Source organism: Gavialis gangeticus, unplaced genomic scaffold, assembly GCF_001723915.1.
Source record: "Gavialis gangeticus isolate Ggan-Ray unplaced genomic scaffold, GavGan_comp1, whole genome shotgun sequence".
Lineage (NCBI taxonomy): Eukaryota > Metazoa > Chordata > Crocodylia > Gavialidae > Gavialis > Gavialis gangeticus.
In genome coordinates, this window is record NW_017729001.1 from 34,589,920 (window position 1) to 34,613,332 (window position 23,413).

Consider the following 23,413-nt stretch of genomic DNA (forward strand, 5'->3'; position numbering starts at 1 on the left):
CCCAGGCAGGGGGTCGGACTTGAAGATCTACAAGGTCCCTTCGACCTGACTTCTGTGATTTGATGAAGCCTGGCAGAGGCCGTGACACAAGCCCGCAGCCAGCGGTGACTGCAAGCTCTCCATGTCGGCCTGGGCAGGCCTCGCGCACGGCACACCGACGAACGCTGCTCACCTCTGCTGCTGCTCTCGCTGCGCCCGACCAAGCTTACACCCCCAGGCACTCTGCTATTGCCAGAGCAGCATGGCGAACCTAAACAAGGGCAGTTTATCCTGCAGCAAAACCCCGCTACGTTACTGCCATTTAGCTTCCACTTACTGCCACTTAGAGTGGACGCAGCGAACGCTTACTGCAGGTGGCCTGGTGGGCTGGGTGCCCAGTAACCCCCCACACGCGCACCCACACCAAACTGGTCTGTGCCCCACAAGGCAGATGTGGCCCAAGCCAGGACAGTCCTGGACGAGCCCTTCGGGAGGGAAGGCCGTGGTGCATAGTGGGTGGCTCCATCCCCTTTAGCAGCTGCACGAAGGACAGAGGCTCGGGGTCTCCCCAGGCCCCAACCCCACAGCCACTCCTGGTTCCCTGGCAGTGCAGGCTCCTGCCTCCGTCCGGGGCCAGGCTGATCAGCTCAGCTCACAGCAGCCCGAGCCTCATGCTATCCAGGAGGAACCTGTCCAGGAAGCTTCAGAGAGAGGTTGCTGGGGGCTCACTCTTCATGGCAGACCCCCCCAACCTTCAGCAGGGCCGTGGCTGATCACGGGGGTCACAGCAGATGCCAATGCCACCTGCCCTGCCCAGGGAGTGGGGAGAGCCAGCCCAGCTGCAGGAACCCGCAGCAAGGCTACTCCCCTGCTCCTCCCTGCCAGCTGCCACAAGCCCCCAGGAAGGCACGGTAAGACGACTGCCACAGGGAGAACCGAATGGACTGGAGCCGCAGCCTGGCCCTGCCTCGCACAGCTGGCTGGTGGATGCACGGTGGGACAGTGGCGCTCTGGAGCTCGCCGAGAGCTCGCAGCACCGCCGGACAGGACAGGGGCGAGCAGCAGTGGGAGAAGCACCCAGCTGCCATCAGCCCAGCATGCCAGGCTGGTGGAAGACGAGCCTCGAGCAGCTCCGTGCAGCCACGAAGAGGCTGGATTTGCACCGGTCATCCCGTGGGCGGTCTGGCCCCGGCTAATCAGCTGCACATGTTCTGATGAGCTCACCTCGTGCTAACGTGCCCCATGCCGAGCTGCCCAGAGCGGAAAGACTGAGGACGCTCCTACTTCTGGCCAGCTCTGCCGGCACGAGAGTGCAGGGACCCCTTTGACAGCAGCATGTGGGGAAGCCTCGAGGGAGATGGAGGAGGAAGCTGCAGCTGCACCTTGGCCAGGAGCCTCTGAGCAGCCAGACCAGGCATGCTGGGGTGCAGGGTGCTGGAATGGGGGGCGCGCCGGGGGGGCAGGCACCCGCACTCCTCCCTCTCCCCACGCAAGGCCTGGGTGAACCAGTCTGAGCCCAGAGGGTGCGTGGGGCTGCGGCTCAGCCTGGAGCGCTGGTGACGTGCTGGATGCACAGCGGGAGGCACGGGGTGCAGCAGGGCCCTGCGCCACGGTCTGGGGAGGGGCAGCGCGAGGCTGCCTTGAAGGACTGCCATACCTGCAGCGGCCTTTCCCCATGGCGAGGAGCCCCCGGCCACACTCCCCTCTCTTCCCTAACACAACTGGCAAGGAGCAGGCACAAAACACTCCCTTCCTCTGAACAGGGGCACGTGCGGGGCTCGGACAGAAAGCCAAGCACCTAGAGCTTTGCTGGCTGTTAAAGATGCTGCCTGCACCAAGGGAGCCCGGCGGGGGGGACACCTGGAAAGTATTTCCCCTCCTTTCTGGGCAAGGGAGGCTGCAGAGCTCGGACTCGCTCCATCTCCCCTGCTGCATCTTCTGTCAGAAAGTGAAATCCGACCAGCGGCTCCCGCAGCTGCAGCTGACAAAACGCAGGCAGCAGGAAGTGCAGCTCTGGTGCTAGCGTGTGCGCGCGCATGCACACGGCTTTACAGGGGGCCGAGGAAGGCCAGCGCGCGGCAAACCCGGCACACGGAGCAGTCACGCAGAGGCAGGATTCACGAGTCTCCGCCTGAATTCAGACGCACAGCTTATGCCCATCGCCCAGCAGCCGTATTTCTCTCACACTCTCCTGCCAGGAAGGGTGGCCCTGGTCACACGCCATGGACTGTCATCCTCCACTGGGCTTCATCGCGCCCACGCGCCGATGGCAGCTGGGCCCTGGGGCCGGTGCGCTCTGCAGGAGAAGGGGACGGGCTTGGGGCCAGTTGTTGTTCCAGCAGCCCTGGACTGTTCCTGGTCCTCGGGCCCCTCCGAGACATGGCACAGCACTCAGGACCTGCTGGGGTCTGATGGTCTGGAGATGCTGCTCACCTGCGCTGTGCATCAGGGCTGATTTGCACCACCTGCTTCCCCCAACGCCCGAGGAAAGGGCTCCAGGAGCTGGCCTTGAGGCTATGACACAAGGCCAGTCCAGCTAGATGAGCAACTCACTCTAGCTGGCTGTCGCTCAGCTCCTGGGAGCCCTCACACCAGCAGCGCACTGGCTGCCACCACCCCGTGGCCAGTCCCCACCCGGCACATGAGCAGCAGGCGCCCGCCTACATTCAGGCGTCAGGAGCGGAGTCGAACCTGTGTCCGCAAGGGCGGAAAAGCCTGGGAAGCATCCTCAGTGCAGGCAGATGCTCGCTGCGCTCTGACTCATTTTCCTTGGCCCTGGGACCAGCCCAACCCTGCCCCGCACCTCTCACCTCCCCAGTCCGATCCAGTCCCGTCAGGCTCCTGCCCCCGATCCAAGCAGCCCATTTGGCACCACAGTATGCACTTCTGCTCCTCCGAAGGCACACGTTACATGACGGGAGCATGTTCAGCCTCACCAGGGATGCAACGGCGGTCCTGCCACCGGCCACAACCACAGCGCTCTTCCTGGGAGCTGGGACTGGCCCGGAGGGGTGGCATTGGGCACAGCAGCCATCAATGAGCCACAAGATGCTGGCTCTGGCCAGGGCCCTGATGCGCAGGCAGGGACGGGAGATCCCACCCACAAGCGCCTGTGCAGGGCGGTCCAGAGGTGACCCAGACTGGCCCGCTCCGATGGCTCCACTCTTGGGCCCCAACATCATGAGGGTCATGGTTGACCAGAAGATGAACACGAGCCTGCAATGTGATGCTGCAGCTAGTAAAGCGAGCAAAACACTGGCTTGCATCCATAGATGCTTCTCAAGGAGATCCCAGGACGTCATTCTCCCGCTGTACTCAGCCTTGGTGAGGCCACGGCTGGAGTACTGCGTCCAGTTTTGGGCTCCACAATTCAAAAAGGATGTGCAGAAGCTTGAGAGGGTGCAGAGAAGAGCATGACCAGAGGTCAGGAAAACAGACCTTACGACAACAGGCTGAGAGCCATGGGGCTCTTTGGCCTGGAAAAGCGCAGGCTCAGGGGTGACCTGGTGGCCACCTATAAGCCTATCAGGGGTGACCCCCAGGATCTGGGGGAACGACTGTTCACCAGAGCCCCCCAAGGGATAACAAGTTCGAACGGTCATAAACTCCACTGTGACCGATTCAGGCTGGACATAAGGAAGAACTTCTTCACTGTCCAGGTCCCCAAGGTCTAGGACAGACTGCCACCGGAGGTGGGTCAAGCACCCACTTTGAACGCCTTCAAAACACATTTGAATGCTTATCTTGCTGGGATCCTATGACCCCAGCTGACTTCCTGCCCTTGGACAGGGGGCTGGACTCGATGATCCTCCGGGGTCCCTTCCAGCCCAAATGTCTATGAAATCTATGAAATCATTAGGCAGCTCCAGTTTGGCCCTAAAGGCTCCCCTGGCATCTAGATAGACAGGTGCCAGCATGGCACCCGAAGCCTCACACCCATCTGGGGTCTGACTGACCCCGGCAGCACCGAGCTACACAGGCACTGGACACAGAGCAGGACCGAGCGGTTCGAGCGGTCACTGGGGAGCAGCCGGCCAAGGTTCTGGGCTGTCCTTGGCGTGAGACGCACCGCCCAGGTCTCCCCCTTCCAGGACACTGCCCTAATCCCCTAGCCAGGCCAGAAGCCTCTGCCTTAAAGCAGAGCTGCCGGGCGGCCTGAATGCAAGATGCCTGGGGCCAGAAGGACGGCTGCCCTCTGCCCAGTGCCAGGGGTGCTCCCCTGGGGGGGCCCCGAGAGCCCGGTCCTGCTCCCAGGGCTATTCCTGTAGCCAGCGACTGTCCAGTGCAATGGTCACAGAGAGGCTTGAGGGCAGGAGCCAGAGGCACCAGGGCCTCTGGACCAGTCCTTGGAGGTGCCCGACTCCCCATTAACTGCACAGGGACCCTCAGCATCCCAAATCAACACCGCTGAGCTCCCCCCACCCAGGACCAGCCCCATGCAGAGGGATGATCAAGGACCCAGCTCTGGCCCTCAGCACCCCCCTAGGAAAAGCCAAAGCGCTCGTGAGCCTGACAGCCTCTGGAGCGATTTCCTGTGGTCCCAAGGAGCAGATGCAGACCAGGACAACGGGGTGAGCAGCAGGTCGGAGCTTCCTGCAAAGCTTCAGAGCCGAGCAGGGGTCACCGGCTCAGGCAGGGGAGCTCTGGAGCAGCTGATCACCACAACGGGAGCAGCGCGGGAGCCAGCGCTCCCCTGCAGCCATTTGTATCTGACACAAGTGTTTATTTATCCCAGCTACTGACTTTGTAAATTAGGGATTTTATGCAAACAATAGTTCTGAGCCACTAACCTAGAAAAAGAGAATTTTCCACGCTGCAGCAGGGCTAAATTAATGGATCATCTGGAGTAATGTGTTCATTATCCAATTTGTGTCTTTGATCTCTCCCCATGCACTTCAAAGTGCCTCTACTAGTCTCCCACACGCACAAAGTCCCCGTCGCCCTGATGAAACGCAAGGCAGCAGCCCCAGGGCAGGCGCAGACCCTGTGGTGCGGTCTCTCGCAGCCACGTCTTGCTGCAGGACTTCTCCCCAAAATGTTCGCTGCTGCACGTAGCGCCAGCCCGCCAGGCTCGCCTCTGCTCGGAGCTCGCGCCCCGCAGCCCCAAGCACGGGGCGGGACGACAGGAGAGCTCAGTCCCCAGGGCCCGACCATGGGGCGCGTCTGCGACAATACCAACAAGAACAGGTCCAACAGCGATGCTGTTCTTATGAGGCTTCACGCCAGTCCATGTCAACAGGCCTGAGATCCACCAGCAAGCCTCTCCCGGGGCCACCCGACGGGGAAAGGCTCCGAGAAAGGCCAGCCCCACAACCACCTTTCCCCTTCGCATTGCAGAAAACCTGATCCAAGCAGAGCAAAGTAGACGACCTGCCCGCTGCCAGCGCGTCACAGTGCAGGGACCGCAGTGGGGCCGACAGCACAGCCCTGCACAGGGAGGCGCACCGTGTCACTTCTTCCCGGCCTCGGGGCCCCAGGTGCAAGGTGTGGCAGCGTTAACGCAGGCGGGTGCGAGTGGCCATGTCACACGTGGGTAAAGCACAGAGCCCCGCTCAGCCGGTGCTGGAGCCCTGTCCCCTGGAAAGAGCCACTTGCAGGCTCAGGTCACTTTTCCTTCAGCAACAAGGTGCTAACTTAGAGCAAGCAGAGGCCATCCCCAGAGCAGTCCCCAGCCCGTGGGGTGGTCTGGTGGGCGGGCAGGCTGGTGGCCCACTGACCCGTTGCTAGCCTCACTGCCTGGCCTGGCCTGCTTCCCCTCCTCTCTGCACACAAGGGCTCCAGGAAACCGTCTCTTCTCCCAGCTCGAGCCATTTCAGCTTCTGCCTCCTCCCGCCCCAGGGGAAGGGCTGAGGTAACAACAACCCTTTTTCCTGGCCTCGCTCCTCTACTCCGTTGGTGCCCAGGAGAGGGGGACGCTGGTCTTTGATAAAAGGTCCAATTTAGCCTGGGACATGCTGGCCAGTGCAGCCTCGACCGCTGCCAGCTCCCAGTGGCTTGCTGGCAGCGTCCTGCCTCCCCGCAGATCTATGCTGGCAGCCCGTGTTCACGCAAGCACTAATTTTATTCTAGCTGGTTTATGATTTCGCCTGGTCTCCCTGCTATTTTTAAATGCAGGGCTGTAATAGAAGGCGTCGGAAGGCCCCCGAGACAGAGGAGCGATTACGCTGCGGAGCCTGTGGTCCCCGCGGCCTCTGCAGGACAGGAACCCGAGCGCGGCGGCAGGGAGCCTTCGACGGCCGACCAGAGAGCACGTGGCTTCGCATCCCTCACCGCCTGCGCTCCCTCCTCCCAGGCCCTCACGTCCCCACTGCCCCTGCCAGCCCTCCCCGTACAGGAGGGGAAAAGGCGAACCCTGAAGGGGAGTCAGGGCGGCACCAGCTGATGCTGCGAGCTGCAGGGCCGCCGGCACATGCACCTGTGGGGTCACCCCGTGTCACAACCACACTTGCAGAGATCTCCCAGGCCCCCGACTTACCATCTCGCCTGCGACAGCAGGGCCACAAACAGCAGGCACAGCTACCCTGCTTCCAGCTGCCAGCCTCCGCTGCCTGGCGCGGCAGGCTTGTGGGGCCGCAGCTTTCCTAATGCAGGGCTACGTGCAGCACAGTCTACGCTCACCTCGTCTTTCTCCTGCCGCACGGGCTAGGAACCGTGGGGCTGGGTGCACAGCGCAATGCAGCCAGCAGCTGCTCATCTCTGGCCGCTCTGCACAGCACCGGGGTCCAGGCGCATGAGCTGCAGAGCCAGGAGCCCCATGTTTCCCCCAGGTGGGCAGGTGTGATGCTAGCAGGCGCTGGGCCAGGTCCCCGAGGGCTCTCCCCGCACTGGTTGAGCCTGCGTTAGATGCTGCGGGCACTGCCTCCACTGGCTTCCTATGTCCTCGTGGTCAAGAGAACGACAGCCAGTATGTAGCCAAATCCCAGCGGAGACAAGGGGCAGGCGGCTTTTCCTATGCGGCGGATCCTCCCTACCCTTGTCTTCAGCTGAGTTCACCTGGTGACGCCACACCGCACGGCCCGTCTGTGTGGATGTTACAGGGAGCATGCTAACGTGCGTGCTGCTCTTGCTGCCAGAATGCACCTTCCTGGGGCTGAGGACGGCTGCAGCTGCATGTGCCAAATGCTTGCTGGCATTGCACCCCAAAAGGAAAGGCCCTGCTGTGTGACAGGGCCGTAAGCCTGACCAGGAGAGGGACCTGCATGCACCCTGGAGATCTGTGGTTTACTGGGAACCCCTGCTCCCCACTCCTCTGGCACCCCCAGCTTGCCCATGGACAGCCAGCTTGTAGCACGTCTCCTGTAACGTACCAAGGGCTGAGGGGCAGTGGGTAACGAATGGCCCCAGCTCTCTGCCTTCCTGGGACTCTGCAGCCACTGTGCCGCATCCCAGGGGACCCGCTCCTGCTCCACCAGGAATGAGTGCAGACGCCAGCAGCCAGCTCCTGGCAGCTATGGCTGTCACAGGTGAGCCCTCATGTGCCATGAACTGGGACTGTTCTCTGCTCTGGGTTTCCAGGCCAGCAGGGCTCATCCTCCAGTCTGGCCTCCAGCACAGGCCAGCCCATGAGGTCTCCCTAGATAGCTCGTGCTTCCAGCCCCTGATGCCAGGGCTTGCCAAAGCACACCTGCTTGCAAGACACGCACCTTGAAGTGACAGCTCCCAGCACTCCTGGGTGACTCGGTCCAACAGCCAACTACTCGCACCACTGAAACCCACTCTGTGTTTGCAGCCTCGGTTTGTCTAGCTGCAGCTTCCAGCCTTTGATCCCACAGCCTGCTGGCTGGTGGACCAGGCAGCTCTCCCGTGATCAGGAGCCTGCCCCAGGTTGCAATCCAGTCACCTCTTGATCGCCTCCGAGGCAAACCGAAGAGGATGCGAGACTCACTGTCTCGCCGTGCACCAGCTCCAACTTCGGGCACACACACGGCAACAAAGAACAACAGAGCGACACGGCTCTGTCCGGACCTGCACTGACCTTGCTTCTCCAGAGTCCGGCTTTCCCCCGTTCCTCACGCCCTGCATCTCCTACGCGCGGTGCCAGTTCACGCAGGTTTAGAAAGCGCTTCTGTCATTAAGCCCTCGCTGGCACTATGTGAATAGCAGCAAGAGAGGCTGGCAGATGCTTATTATTTTCCCGTGCAAGATAATGGGCAGTCTACGTGCACGCTGTCACGTCAGTGACAGACAAAACAAGGGATGGTTCAGGAAAGCGGCGCTGCGGCCCGCGCGGGCTGGGATCCGTGTAGCACTTGCCAGCGCACGTTCGAACACCAGGAAAACAAAGGCAACACATGTTGGCTGCACGGTAGCCAGGTCGGCTTAGACACTGGCTCCGTCCTTCCTCCTTTAAGCCATTCACGATCCCAGCAATGTGCGGTGTGCCATCATCTCAAGGCAGAGGCAGCTCAACTAACTGCCTCCATCTGGCTGCAGCTGTGTCAGGGCACGAGACCCGCCGGAACCAGAGCCCTGCCGTCCCGAGGACGCCGTCTCCCCGCCTCTGCAGAGCAGGAGTCAGGTCAGGATCGAATAGTGCCTGAACAGAGCTTGCTGGCACGTAGCTGTGGGGATCGGGCTAGCTGGCCCTTCCCGAGCTGCAGGCTGCACCGTGTGCTGCATAGCTGCCCAGCATCCAGGGCCTGCCCCAGCACAGGGTCGAGCTTTGCGCAAGTGACGGATCCAGCTGCAGCTGCATGCACAGAGGCACCACTCAGGGGGGTTTCCACAGCTGCAAACACTCCACTCCCACTCCCACCCCCATGCGGGCATCCAGTCCAGACCTGCAGCACAAGGATGCTGGTGGCACTTGCCTCGTTGTGGCACTGGAGAGACTCAGAGATGCCGGTCCCAGGCTGCTCCCACGCCGGGGACTGATGGCTGGCAGCTGCTGTCCTGGCATCTCTGCAACCCATCTGCTGAAGCAGAGATCACCTGCCCTGCTCACCCCAGGCACCCGTGAGGTAGCCGTGGAGTCAGACGGCAGCTGCTGCAATGGGGAGCTGGGCTCACCACGCCTGCCCCTCAGGAACTTGTGGCAAGGCGTTTCCCCAGGCCAGGAAAACATGAGGTGTTTGTTTCACCCCCATGGCCTGCAAACACCCCATCACCTGGACAGCCCCTTGCACCCCGGGCTCATGGCTCTCTTGGGGGAACGCTGGAGGCGAATTAACCACCTTCTGTCGCGGTCATTTCCAGCCTGCTCCAACCCTGCTGTCGCTGGGGTGGACTAATGCAGTCACACCGTTACCATACACGCACACATATGTATGAGCACATGCACGGGGCGCCTGTCTCTCTCGCTGTGCTGTGTTACCCCAAAGACGATGATTTGCCAGCACACTCTTGGTAGGGGCAGAGATGAGGGGTGCAGCCAAACACCACTGTTAACAGGAGCAGAACCAGTCCTCTCCTCCTACAGCAGCTGTGGCACATTTCTCATCACCTGGGAGCAAGCCCATCCTTCAGCCCACGTGCTCCACGCAGCTGATGCAAGCGTCCCTGTTCAGCGGCTTGCACGGAGCAGCGAGGCCTGGCTCTGATGGATACAGAGTCCACTGGCACTTTGTCCTGGGCTGAAGGGATATTCGATCCCGCAGAAGCCTGTGGCACATACATCGCTGCAGCAGCCAGAGAACCCAATACTCCCCGGGAGGACAGAGGTCTCTGGTACAAAGGAGCATTTTTACCTTCTAAGCCAATTCCCTGTACCGTTGGAGGTAAAACAATTACCTCATTACAGTCACACACAAAACTCCTTTCTGGTGGAATTCACATCAGCACTATTGCAACTTTATAATAATATTCATGTTATAAAAACGTCTGCAAAAGAAGCCAAGAAAAACAGCTTTGTGTTCAGAGGAAGCTCTGTGGTCAAGATGATGTCATCAGAAAGCGCCAAATTAATTTCCTGTGGTTACATCCTACAGGAAATCCAAGAAGCTCGGCTTTCTCACAAACCCAAGTAGCCGTTTGTTGTCAATAGCTGCTAATTGTGTACCCAGATGTGTTATAAAATGAAAACTACTGTGATTAGGCTCCATGTCTCTGGATCCTAGAGCACCGAGGCTGGATACCAAAAGCCCTTGGGCTTCTCCTTGAGCCAGCTCTCGCCAGGCTCTGACGCGATGCCCATCATCGCTGCTCTGACGTGGGCGCGCACAACTAAAGCAGGGGCTGGGCTCTCTTCCTGCCCCTTCCCTTCCCTTCCCTTCCCTTCCCTTGGGCACAGTGCTCCCAGCCAGGGCACTGGGTCTGGTCAGCAAACAGCCAGCGCCCGCAGGTCGGGAGCTGGAAGAAGGAGCAGGAGAGACGGTCGTGCAGACAAGGGTCTCAGCATGCACAAGGACAGCAATAAGGTGATGGGTAGCAGCTTCCCAGACTCCAGTGAGTGGAAACCAGGGGTGGCTAGAGAGATCTTCCAGCTGGTAAAATAATCAAGAGATGATCTGGTAGTTCCCTGCCCTCCCCCAGCTTCTCCATAACCCAGTAGAAGGCACATTTCCTACAGATTTATACGATATTTTAAGCAGAAAACGGCACTTGAGGAAACTGGCAACCATCTGAACTGAAAGGTCTCGACCAAGCCTGGGTGGGAAGCTCACACCCGCTGCTCCATCTGGCTCACGGACAACCCCCCCAACCTCAAACCAAGCGAGCACAGGCGTGCTCGACTCGCAGCCCCTCATCTGCAACAGCTGTCATGCAGTCAGGCCTGGCATCCTTTGCCCCAAGAAAGCGCCTCAAGCAGCAAACCCATGTGGATGCCACCCCCCACCCACAAGCCTCTCCCCGTGCCCACTCCATACACATGGCACGTCCTGAACAGCTCGAGACACAAGCTTTGGTTGCTGTAACCTGTACCGTTACAGCTCTATCCTTCTAAGGACTTCACGCAGGCAAGCCCGCGGGACATGGCCTGCTCCTCTGCCCTGGCAAGAGGCCCGTGTTAGCACCCTGGAAGCTGCAGATCAAGCCTGGGAGGAGTGTATCAAGCTATGCCGCCACCACACTCACGCCACCCTGTGTGCTCAGAGCTGTCATTTGCACGTTTAAAAAGATCTTGATGGCACCGCTTCCCTCTCCCCACCCACATGCAGCCTGGTTCAGGCCGACCGTGAGCTCCTGGGGGCAGAGATCCTACTACACACTTGGAAAGGGCACTGCCTGGCCTTGCACTGCTGCAGCCCACACTGGTACCAACCTGGCTGTGCCCAGGCACCCCAGCCATGCTCAGGGCCTCACTCTGCAGGGTGCTGTGCACACCCCCAAAGCACAGCCAGAGGACAGAAGATAAAGCAAAGCCGCAGGGAGGTGGAGACCTGCCCAGGTCACGGGGAAGACAAGAGGCAGACAGGCAGGACCTGGGTCCCCCAAGCCCCGTGCCAATACAGCAGCCACAGACCAGGCTGCCCCTGTAACAACCACCTGGTGAAATGTCAGCAGGACAGAGTCACGCAGCTTCAGGCTTCCCAGAGTGGCAAAGGGCCCCCGCCCCGCAGTCTGTTTGATAAGTGTCCTACCTCTCTGTCCTTGAGTTTCATAGCGAGCACCAGCTGATGCCTGTGGTTAGTGAGGGCCTCTCGGTAGTTTCCTTTGGAGAAGAATGCGGAGCCCAGGTTCCCGTGAGCTCGGCATTCTCCTGTCTGGTCACCTGGGTCAAAGCAAACAAAACAGGCGTCAGGTAACGGAGGTGATGAGGAAGAGCAAAGCACAGCATGAGGAGCACGCTGGGCGAAGGATACTCCAGGGCCACGCGGGGGCCAGGAAGAGCCCAGACACACAGCCAGAGCTCTGTCCCCCCAGACCTCACGGAGGGCAGCAGGACTTCTCTGGGTCACCACCAGGCCGTGGCTCAGCATCACTCTCATCCCGTCTTTGGCCCAGCACATGCCACCAATTTCCTTTTCCCAAGCTCACTCTCTGTTTAAGACATAGGTAACTCATGCCTGTGAAAATGCAGGGCTGGGATTCCCAGGCTTAGGCCGGGCTCCGGCTGGTGAAAAGTGGGCCAAGGACCCCTGCCGAGACAGCCCTCTGCCCTGCCTGGCAGTGTCACGTTCATCCAAGGCACTCCTAAATAAACGACTCCAGCCCGGCAGGCACAGAATAGACTGCAAGCACAAAGTAAAACTGCGCGTGCGTTGGCACAAGCCGACTCAGAGAGAAGTTGAAGCGTCACACGTGCAGATTCAGCACATCCATGTACCTGACACGCAGCACCCTGCTCCTGCCCTCGTGTCCTCGCGCTGCTCTGCCAACACACGCCACTACTGCCCACCACACTCCCACCGCGGGGTGCCTGTCCTTCCGGACCTGGCCCCCATCTCTGACCTACGGCGTCTCCAACCAACAGCGCGCGGCTCTCAAACCTTCCCCAGGAAGCTTCTCGCTGTCACCCTGTCCCTCCCGTTCAGTCCGCTGGCTCCACTCCTGACCAGCTGTGCCCCAGGAGGTGCCTGAGAGGCCAAGGTACCCGAGTACCGCACTCCCCCAATCCTGACAAACACCAGTGGTTTCACTGGGGCCAGAGCACCCGGGCCTCAGAGGGGCTAAGCCGACTGATGAGCCCTTGGCACACGGCACAGGGAGCCCCGGGAGCGCCTCTCTAGGCCTCGGCAGGGAGCTGCCTTGCCAGCTCCACGCACAGATGCACTGTGCTGCTCGACAGGAGCAAACGCAGGGCAGACCTCCGGGGACGTGCCAGCGGCTGGATGGGACGCTGCCCTCCTTCACACCACTGATCTGCTCCTTTGGTATCAACTGGCTGCGAACCGGGGGATGGAGCGAGCGAAGGGAAAACTCTACCTAAAGTCTTGGCTACGTCCAAGTCCTGCTGCATGTATCCGGTGCTTTTCTCGGTATTCCCCAGAGACCAGTAAGCGCTGCTCAGCGCAGAAAACACCGATCCCCTCAGCTTCAGGCTGCAGGTGCCTATCTTCAGGGCGGCTTCCAACACAACCACAGAGGCACCGTGATGGCCTGCGGTCAGGAGCTCCTGGCCAATGACGGACACCACCACAAAGGGGCTCTTGTCCAGCTTCATCTTCTGCAGCTGCTGGTACGTCGGCTCGAGGGACTCTAGAAGAGGGAGGGAAAGCAGGATTACACAACCAGCCGACAGGCACAGAAGCCTCCAGGAGCCAAACAGCCTGCCCGAAGAGGAGGGGACAAATTGACACCGGGACAAATCCAGCCCTTGTCAGACATGTTTTTCAGAGCCCCAAGCAGGAAGCCCATGGCAGCGACAAGGAGAAGGGCGCAGGGCGACTAGCACAATCTCATGGCCCCTCTGCCACCTGGTCTCTCCCTCTGGATCTGGGGGCTCTGGGTGCTGCCGAAAGCTCTGCTGGCAACAAGCCCCTCACAGTAGAGAGCTGCATGGCAGCCCCTCGCTTGGGTCCGGAGACCAAGCCGGTCAACGGGGGACAAGCAAGGAGGCTGCTGCGTTCTGCAGGGCAGAGAGGAAACGGGCCAGGATCGGCGTGCCACAGGCACCGCATTCTTGCTGCTGCATGAGAAGCATTCAACAGCACATCTAGAAATCCCAGTGCCCGCTGGGGTGCTGCAGCCTGGCACTGGATGCCCAGAGCCTGAGACAGGGGAGAAACAACAGGAAGGGGAAAGCGGCAAGGACGGACCTGCTCAAACCATGGGCCACGTATGGGCCGTAGACACCCGTGGGTGGTGGGCACCATGTTGATGTCCAGACTGCACCTTGCGGAGCCCCCGCTGGTGCCAGACTGCAGTAATAATTAGTCTAATTGGTTTTACCATCCACGTTACTCCTTCTGTTGTGCATCCCATAAAGGGCGGCAATAAGGTTGGGCTCTTAACTCTGCACCGCTCCATCCAACCATGCTGCATTAAAATGTAATTTTTAAAATTTATGACTGAATCGCATTTCTCAAGGAGGCTGCTCTCGCCTGAATCAACATTACCACAGCAACCTCAAAAAGCCATTTGTGCCCTGTTTCCATCATTCCTGCTCCCCGGCAATTACTGAGCATGTGTACAAGGAGCAGAGTGCATTGTAACGCCTGCCTGGCGGCGAGCAGGCTGGCTAGGACGTGTATGACGAGCGATAACCCGGTCATACAGCGGGTTCAACATGGACAGCAGGAGAGAGACTGCTCCAGGGTCCTGCCTGACAGGGGCCATGGCCAGATGCAGCAAGGGAAGGCATGAAGCCACCGGGATGCGCAGCTTTTCCGACAGGCCTGGGACCGGGGGCCACGCAGAAATTCAGTCCCTGCCCCCAGGAGTTTACAGTCTTAATTTGACGAGCAGCCAAATGCACAGGGGAGGGGCCTGCAAGGGAAAATATCACTGAACAAAGGGAAGTGAAATGTCATCCCTGGAAAACGAGTGAGGAGCAAGCGGTGTCACGTGGGCTGCTCCATGCATGACGCCTTTGCTTTTGCAGCCACCCTCTTGTCAGGGGGAGCAGGCCAGGCCACGTGGGGCAGCTGCAGGAAGGAAGCCAGGGCGCGTCATGGCTTTCGTGGGCCGCTGCCTGGGGAGGGCAGCGCTGGGCCAGGGCTGGGCATCCGCAGCTGATGGATGCATTTCACCTAGGAATGGCCTGGTCTCTCCCACTCTCTTCCTGCAGCTTTTGGGATCCTGACCTCCCTGTGCTAAAGATGCTGGACTTGTCCCAAGGGATTGGAGGACTGCTGTGGCTCGTAGGGGGCCCCATGGGCAGGGGTGCTGCCCAGCTACACCCAGGGCACTGTGCAGAATGAGCACCAGAGGCAAAGCATCAGTGAGCTCAGCACCCATCGGCACCGATCTTTTAAGCAGCAGCAGCTCAGAGTGAGGAAGGTAATTAGTCTGGGCGGTAACCACTGCGCTGAGAAAGCCCCAGACTAATTCACCTCGGAGGGAGGGAGAGAAAATGCTGCGAAGAGGAACCACTGGCAAGGAGGTTTTCTTATTTCAGCTGTTTGGCCTCCAAGCCCCAGAGCTCCCAGCAACATCTGCTGAGAGTCAGAGCTGATCAGCACCGAGCTCCCCGCTGGGAAAGGCCATTAGACCACTCCAGAAAGAGAGCTTGCAAAAGAAACAGATTAGAAGCAGTGCAGAGCGGGGGGAGCTGCCTCCCCCAACCAGGGGAGGTGAAGGCCCCTCTGCCCTGGGCAAGGGGACGTTACGGGCTAGGGGGCTCAAATCATCCCAAGCTCCAGGCTGTTTCCTGGAGAGACCCCGATCAGCAGCACTGGGCTGCGGGGTGTCAGCAGGCACAAAGGATGCGTGAACCCTCTTGCAAGGCACACAGAGGCCCCAAATGCTCACGGGTCTGTTCACCCCCCGCAAAGCAAATCGGGCACACGGACGCCCTGCAGCATCGTGGGCTTGTGCTGGAAGAACAGCAGAGCCAGCACGGCACGCTGGTCATGGCTGCCCGGTGCTTACCTCGCATGGGAGACTTCATGGCGGCTTCCACCATCCCAACCAGAAGCTGCAGGCTCTTGGGGTCCTGAGCCAACCCCGACGCGAAAGCTGCCAGTGCATCTGCATGGCGCCCAAGGTACTGAAGGGCAACACCCTGTCGGAAGTATGCCTGCAAAGACAAGAGAGCGTGCCTGGTTACTGACCCGCGGCAGGCACACAGCCACTGCTGCTCGCCCTGCCCTCGTGCCAGGAGATGTGGAGGCTGCCGAGCACAGCGCAGCTGCCCTTCCAGGTCAGGCCCAGACCAGGAAACCTGAAGCTGCCATTTGGTTCCCTCAGTCCCTTTGCTCTGGGACAGCTCAGCCAGCCCTCGGAGGGGCTTTCATGTGCTGCCACAGAGTCCGGCAACCGTCCCTGCCATTTAAACCCAACATCTGCTCTCAGATCTGGCTCCCCACTTCTTCTCCAAGCCCTTGGGCCCTCTTGCTCGACCATGCGAGTGCAAACCTTCCCTGCCCGCCAGCACCTGCTGAGGAGCCAGTCCCAGGTAAACCATCGTGTAAGGTGCCCAGGGAGAAACTGCTTCAGGATGCACAGACACCTGCCCCGTCCCCCAGTGCCAGGACTATTGGCAGCATAACCCAGGCTTGCTCCCCTTGCCTCCATTATCACCAACGATGAGCAAGCACCCCTTAGTAACAATCCCTCCTAATCGCTGCTCTTTTGTACTCAAAGATGGACGCTATATTCAGACCCGCTGAGCAACTGGCCCCAAAACCCGCTTCCCCACCTCCATCCAGACTAGCCGTGCTGGAGCCCCCCGACACAGCACCAGGGCCACGTGCAACGAGAGGTGCTGGCAGAGGCGGACGGGCACACATGGTTCTTCCGGCACATGTAGGTTGGGCTAATTTCAGAGGGAAGGCTTCGACGGGTGCAGGAAGGACCAGAGCGCCACAGGGAGCCAGCCAAGGGATGGGCACAGGGACACGGCGCTGGCCACGCTGAAGCGGGTGGACTGGACACGAGGAGGCGGCGGCAGCGGCCAGGAGACCAGTTACAGCAATCCAGGCAAGAGGACTGATGCCAGGAGCAGGGCTGACGGGGACTACAAGCCAGGGATTTACAGGCGCTCACGCTGGGCCCAGCCGCTCTGCAGCCAAGTGTGCTTCCAGGCGCTTCGCTCTACTTTTTCCGTCCCACACTTTTCCCGTGTCTCCCCAGAGGCTGCATGGGGGAAGTCGCAGGAGACGCAACCCTGCCTTGCTGATAGTCCAGAGGAAGCATCACGCCTCTAAAGCAGACCTAGTCCCTCACCACTGCTCCGTCCCCTCCCAAATCAGAAATAGCACCGACATGCAAATGCCACGACCAGCGAGCAGCCCCGGGACCTGCGCATCCCCCGACAGGCGCGCAGAGCAGCGAGAGCAGACGCACGCTGGCCCACGCAGCGACAGCAAAGTGCCCCCAAAAGCAACACAAAGTCCGGTGCTGGCGAGCTGCAGGGAAGCAACCGTGAAAACGCCTGCCCACGCAGCGCAGATGCACTTGTGACGGTCGAGGCTGAACACTGATCACGTTAATAATTCAGAAGCCTCGATGTCTTTGTTATCAAAAGCTGCACTGCTCACCAGTAACCCTTTACCACCCCGCCTCACAAACGCCTCCCTGCATTCACTGCCCGGCCTGACCTCTGCCAGGACTTTAAGTACATCCACCCCAGAGCGTACAACAAACCCAGTCAGCGAGAGCCACCAATTCCTTCCCACAGGCCACGAGCAACGCGAGGAGAAGACGGTGCCCCAGTCAGGTCTACTCCCCGCCTTGGCTCCACGGCTGGGGCTGCCAGCTCTCCCCAGACCGGTGCACCAGCCTTGCTGTTCCTGCCTCCCACCTAGACCAGAAACTGAACCTGTGTTCAAGGTACATTAAGTAGGCACACGTGGAAGTCTTTCTTACTCAAACAGGATAGATCTGCAATTAATATCCAAAATGGCTTTTCATTAGCGCTTTCAGGAACTTTCAGAACCCAGCCCATGGAGGCAGAGATTAAGGAAAATCAGAAATGACACAGGAAATTTATAGACATGAATATTTAATCTCTTTTCCATTAGCAAACGTTGATTGTAGAACCATTTTTAATGAATTGGATGGAGGCAAAATTCATTTCATTAACCTTTAGTATAAATGTGTTCTTATTGAACCAAACAGGCCACTGTACTGGAAACCCAGTTCAATGTTAATTAGATTAGAGGCACGATTCTTTAAATCAAGAAAAGCCCAGGAGCCTGCAGCACACAGTGCACAGCAGGTGCACTCAGAGCATTGTCCTGTGAACCCAGGTGTGAGGCTTGGGGTCCTTGGCTTCCCTGATGGCCTTCTCTACCGCTCGATACACCATGCAGAGATGGATGAGCTTGCAGGTCCAAAAAGCCACAGTAGCCAAGGATGCCTTCCAGGCCAAGGCAGCTGCATCACCTGCACAGGACACGCGAGGCAGGGGGCCGAGGAAAGGGCTGTGTGTGCATGTGCTGCAGCGGTCAGGCAGGGGAGCTGTGCCATGAAGGGTTTGCAGAATACCACAGCGGAGAGAGCTGGCCCGAGGACAGGGGTGTCAAGGCATTTGTACTGATTATGTTTTAAGGAACCTCAAGATAAGCAGAGCAGGGAGATGTAGGGACTTGGTCACAGTCGAGGCCGAGCTCAGGCCTGCACTGCGAGCTCACGCAAGCTCACCCTCAACTGCAAGCCAGAACCTCATCACTGCCATGGCTATCAGACACCACGGCCAATACAGCCTGAACACGTGCTGGCTCACAGGGAACAGCACCAGGGCTCAGTCGCGCCACATCACCCTAAACAGCACCGAGGGGCAGGGGACCCGTCCCGTGCATCGTGCTTCTGCCCCGCTTCTTCCTGCAGGCAGAAGGGACCAGGATGGCCCCAGAAACCCAGGATCACACGCATGGAAACACCTGCAGAGACGAGAGCAGCCCCTCTCAGCAAGCTGTCCATCCGCACGTTCAGAGCGAGAGGCCAGAACTGACCACGTGCTCCCCTCTTGGGCCATCCTGTACGTCGCCGGCCACCCCACCTCGCCCGTCACTCCTGCAGCGCCCAACGGCTCTCATTAGACCCAAGTGATTCGGTCCCCAGGTGCCTGAGCAGTTGCGTGGCACAGACCAAGGTTGCTGCAGCGGTGGAGGGGCAAGGCGAGGCGAGGCGAGGCGATTTGCCTGGATGGGCCCAGCAGGCAGGTGATGCTGCTCCGTAACACAGAGGTGAACCCCCCACCATGGCTCCTGGCAGGGGAGGAAATCCTCCTTTACTCCAAATCTGGCAATGCGTTTGACCCTCAGCATGTGAGCGAGGCACCTCCTCAAAGCACTGGCCTCCCCGCCCGGCCTTCTGCTGCCAGCTGTGGCTAAGCTTTGATGCTTTGGAGAAAAGAAGAAAATGAAAAGCCTGCATGAGCCAAAGGGGAACAGATTCCTGCCTGACCCACGCCAGCAGCCGGCTGAGGCCCAGCACTGCGAGATCTGATTACGGTCGGTCTCAGTGCAGAACTACACGCGCTTCGGGAGCGGGGGGCATCGCAGACAGGCCTGCATCCCCCCCCGGGCTCACGAGGGAAGCAGGTGGACAGGCAGCCTGCAGACTCCCTGGCCCAAGGCTTCAACTGGACCTCCGTGGACATCCAGTCCAGCCCTTCCTCCCTCCCACGCTCGCAAGCCAGAGAATTTCTCCTAGAATAAGGGATAATTTGCTGCTACGCTGCAGGTGTGGCAATTACTGCTCATGTGTCCCCCTGAGGAACATGAGAAATCCTTGGATAAGTGCAGCAGGGCAGACGGACAGCAGACCTCTGCGACTCTTGGCCGCAACCCTGACTGCCAGCACGTGCGAGCTGCCGCACGAGAGCAGGACCGGATGCCGTGGGCTGCGCGTACCCAGCTGCAAGGGGCTTTGCCCACCGCCACTCGCCTCACTGAGAACAGCAGGGACTTGGGGCTCCAAGACACCCGCCTCGGCGTGCTCACGGGTCTGCACACACGGGTCTCATCCCACGAGCCTCCAGTCCAGATGTGACATGCAGCAGACGAAGCCAGGCCAGGGAAAGACTGCAAGCATCCCCTCTCAGAGTCATCCCACCATGGCCTTGCTGGAAAAAGCCTCCTTTCCCTGCAAGCCCTTCTGGAAGCCGCTTGATTTCAATACAAACAGCACTTGCAGGCCAGGAACAAAAGCCCATAAATCATCGCTGGAGAAAGGTTTCCTGGCCAGATGACTCACTGCAAGGAGCCATCTCTCTCGGTGCCGGCTCCTGCTGCGCCGTGGCCACATGCAGCTTTCTCCAGAGCTTTTTGCAAAACCAAAAAAAACAAAAACAATAAAGTGTTTCACATCTTCTGCGTTGTCCCTGGGAGACACATTCGTGAGTTATTTCAGGGCTGGAACGAAGATACCACAGCAAGGAAAAATCTGCAAACAGGAAATAGGGCGAATTGCGTTTGGGGAGAAGAGAGGAGAGGAGAGGAGAGGAGCCAGGAGCTGCAGCTGAAGCCACGAGACAAGGGGCTGTTTTCCAGGCCTTGATCTGGAGACTCTTCCCATTCCTCAGTCAAGGACGCAGCCCTGCCCAGCTCTGCAAGGTACATGATTGTGCGGTCTCCATTACAGCAGAAAACCACGTCTGTGAACCTGGGATCCCAAATCCATCGATTCCTTTGACTCAGTTTAAACCGGCAGCAGAACGAGGCGCTGCAGAAGGGAGAAGGATGAGCCGAGCCCACAAGCAAGACCGCGGGTGCGCTCTGACCCTGCCCTCCCACCCCGCGGCAGCTCGGCTCTGCTCTTATCCCAGTGCTCCAGGGCTCAGCGACCGCTGCCCTGGGGCCGCGCAGCCAGGGACCACGTGCCTCAGAGGATGGTAGAGAACCGCTGTCATTGTCACTGTTCCAGTGCTGGACACTGCTACCCACCTGAAGAGCCACGTCTTGCTTGTGCTACTCCAGCAAAGCTCCTGGCCTGCACACGCTCCTGCAGCGGCGAGTTCCACGGCTACCGGCGTGCTGCAGAGAAGCGCTCCCTTTGCTGCACCTGCCACCTCTCACCGCACAGCTCAGGGCAGAAGGAGTGACAGGACCTGAGCTCGCTCCTCTCCTGCATTCACTCTCATCCCAGGCCCTCTCACTCGGCTTCTCCCCCCCGCCCCCCACCCCGTCTTTTCAAAGGAGAACGTTTCTATGGCCTCAGGTCTCGTCTCTCTTCTGAATCCCCCCCAGGCCCTTTCCGAGAAGGACGGAGTCCGCCCCAGACCTGCGCACACGCTCCTCGAGGCAGCACAATGCAACGCTTCGTAACGGCACGCTGGCTCGGGTCTGCCGGGCCTGACAGCGCTTCACGAACACCGCCGAGCCCACCCCCCCGCGGCGCTGGGCACCCGGACTGGGCCGGGGTCCCCGGGGAGGGAGCCGGGGCACGGGCGCAGGGTGCCAGCTGCTGTGTGCAGGGGGCCAGTGGACAAGATGGAGGCCGCGGGCAGCGTACGTGCTTGCACGCAGGCTTCCCGGTTTCCCAGCTCTGGCCGCTCCGGCGGCCCGGCTCCCGCACTGCGTGCATTTGCCTTGGTTCTGTCAGGTTATTTATGCGGCTGTCATCTGAACAAAATGGACCAATTGGGGCATAAACCATTTGCCCATTTTCTCTGCTTTTAAAATAAAAAGGCTTATTCCAAGGCTGCGGATAACATCGCCACAGCTGGGGTTCATGATTAATTGTAAGTCTCTCCTCCTCCCCCCCATGTTTCCTAGCCTGGAGTCAATTGATGGCACGATGGAACAAATCTCTCTTCTCCTGACAATTTGTGCTCATTTCCCTAATATCTCTCTTACATTCGATGATGCTGGAGTTCGCTCGAAGCCTCCTCCTCAGCGGCTGCCCTGGGGAGAGAGGGGAGCTTTCATTCATCAGTGTAATAGCCCTATTGGCAACACAGTCCTACAGCATCATGGCTGCAGTTCTCATAAAGCAGCAGCCGTGACAGAGGGTAAATGAATGCTGCTCTGCGAACAGGTTCAGGACAGCCCTGCTGCTGATGTATAGCTGCTCACCTCCATAAACAATTCAAATCAGGAGATATATGCAGAAATCCCAGACTAGTTAAAATTACCTGTATGCTGGGACCACCAAGATATGACTGAATCCTAGCAAAATAAATATAGCTACTATGAATAAATACATATTCAGACCTATAAATCAAGGCACAAAGATGCCTGTACACAGAGCAAAAATAATTTACTGTACAGTGCAAGGGTTACCTGAAATTACAGACCAGAGCTGCGGGGCGCGATGCTGTTCTGCGCTGCTCCGCAGGCCCGTGGATGTCTCGGACTTTTTACCAGCTAAGTGCTGCGTTTGGCAAGGTCCTCCTGGACGCTGCAAAGGGGTTGACCACATTTCCCCCACACAAGTAAATCTCTAATGAGCTGCCCTCCGCTGGCCCTTGGGACTCACACATCGGGTGGAAATAACTGAGAGATCTTTGCCACGTTGAATTCGGAGGAGTAGCGGTCAGATACTCCCAGCGTGAGAAATGACAGGTTCCTTCTGGCTGCTCTGTGCCAGTGCAGTCCACAGGGCCGATTGCTCAGACGCACGTGAATTTACGACGGATTCAGCATACACGAGAACCAGCCCGAGGTGACCGGCCTGCTCATACCCCCGCTCCTTTCAGGACTCGCAATACAGGGAATGGAGACCAGAGCAAACAGCTCGTGGAGGGGAGGATGAGGACCAGACAGCATCATGGCACTAGATGAAATACGAGCAGCCCCATTTTTACAGGATTATCACTCCAGGGCAGCTGATTATGAATCCACTTAAGTAAACACTGAAGACCTGCTGGTGTGTTTGCAGTCTCTGATGCCACAGTTCTTGCTAGGAGCCAAATCATTTTCTCCAGGTCCCAGTTCAATGCATTAACATTCAGGACCCACCATGCTGACTGTTTTCCAAAGTGTCCTAGACCCCAGATGTAATGGTGTGTGCAGCGGCTGGGAAACATCTCGTGCTGCTGTTACCACATTTTGATCACAGTCTCCAACAACACACACATGCACACTGCTGGATGCCACTCAGACCTGAACTACTGAAGCAGAGGATGGAAATGCAATGTATCCTAAAAACAACTGCCTTTCAAGGCAGCTGGCTGGCGGCCGCAGCCACAACAGAAACACATGCATTGTTTTGACGCTAGAAGGTCATTTTAATGACGTAAACGTGAGCTGAAGAATGGCCCTTCGGCTGCTTGGCTGACATACCTGCAAGTTGGGCACGGCCAGACTTTGCAGTAGTCTGTACAACCTTGTCTGCCTGGCAGCCCCTGCCCTACAAGTGCCAGGCCGTGGCCGGCCCTAGTGCCCGAGCGTGCATCAGCGGAGCCACCGTAGCGGTTTTGCCCATCTGCTCCACAGTGAGAGCGGCTCCATGGCAGCGAACAAAACGGGTGGTGAATTACTGTGGTTAGCTCGCCCCAACTGCAGGACAGACCTGGCAGAGGACAGAGCAACTGCGTCGGACCCACTTATCAATCTGTGTGGCTGCTTCTTCTCATCCTGCCCTTCGGGGCCTAAATAACCTTCTGCAGAGAAATGACCCCGTGGGAGCGGGTTCCCAGCCTGGCTCCGCAGCCCCTCCTGCCCCATCGTCACAGGGAGGAAGAGACACCGGGGCTGGCTGCGTGCAGCATGTGGGCCCAGCTCCACACCCCCCGCGCGGGAGCTCTGGCTGGTGCGGATGCCCTGGCAGGGCCTGGCCTCCCTGTTCAGGGTCTGTTCTGGCAGGCTCTGCCCGAGGGACACTGCTCAGCAAAGGACGGCGGGGACCTGGGGCAGCCTGGAGCACAGCTAAACCTGAACAGCTTCTCCTGGAACAAAGAAAAGGCGCTTCTCCAGCTCGAGCACATCTGCCCGACACAACCCAAAGTCCTCCTGCAAAAACAGTGGAGATGAGAGGGCTTTAAAAAAAAAAAAAAAAAAAAAAA

General features: G+C 59.0%; 1 protein-coding gene across 3 annotated transcripts in view; it reads right to left on the reverse strand.

Annotated features, from left to right (window-relative positions):
• TTC28 (tetratricopeptide repeat domain 28) overlaps positions 1–23,413 on the reverse strand; it is a 296,592-nt gene that overhangs the window by 78,034 nt on the left and 195,145 nt on the right. For all 3 annotated transcript variants that reach the window (XM_019507357.1, XM_019507358.1, XM_019507359.1), the window contains exons 2-4: positions 15,391–15,538; positions 12,784–13,056; positions 11,499–11,629 (exon numbers count right to left, since the gene is read on the reverse strand). In XM_019507357.1, coding sequence (XP_019362902.1) covers positions 11,499–11,629; positions 12,784–13,056; positions 15,391–15,538 — 552 coding nt within the window. The remainder of the gene's footprint in view (positions 1–11,498; positions 11,630–12,783; positions 13,057–15,390; positions 15,539–23,413) is intronic.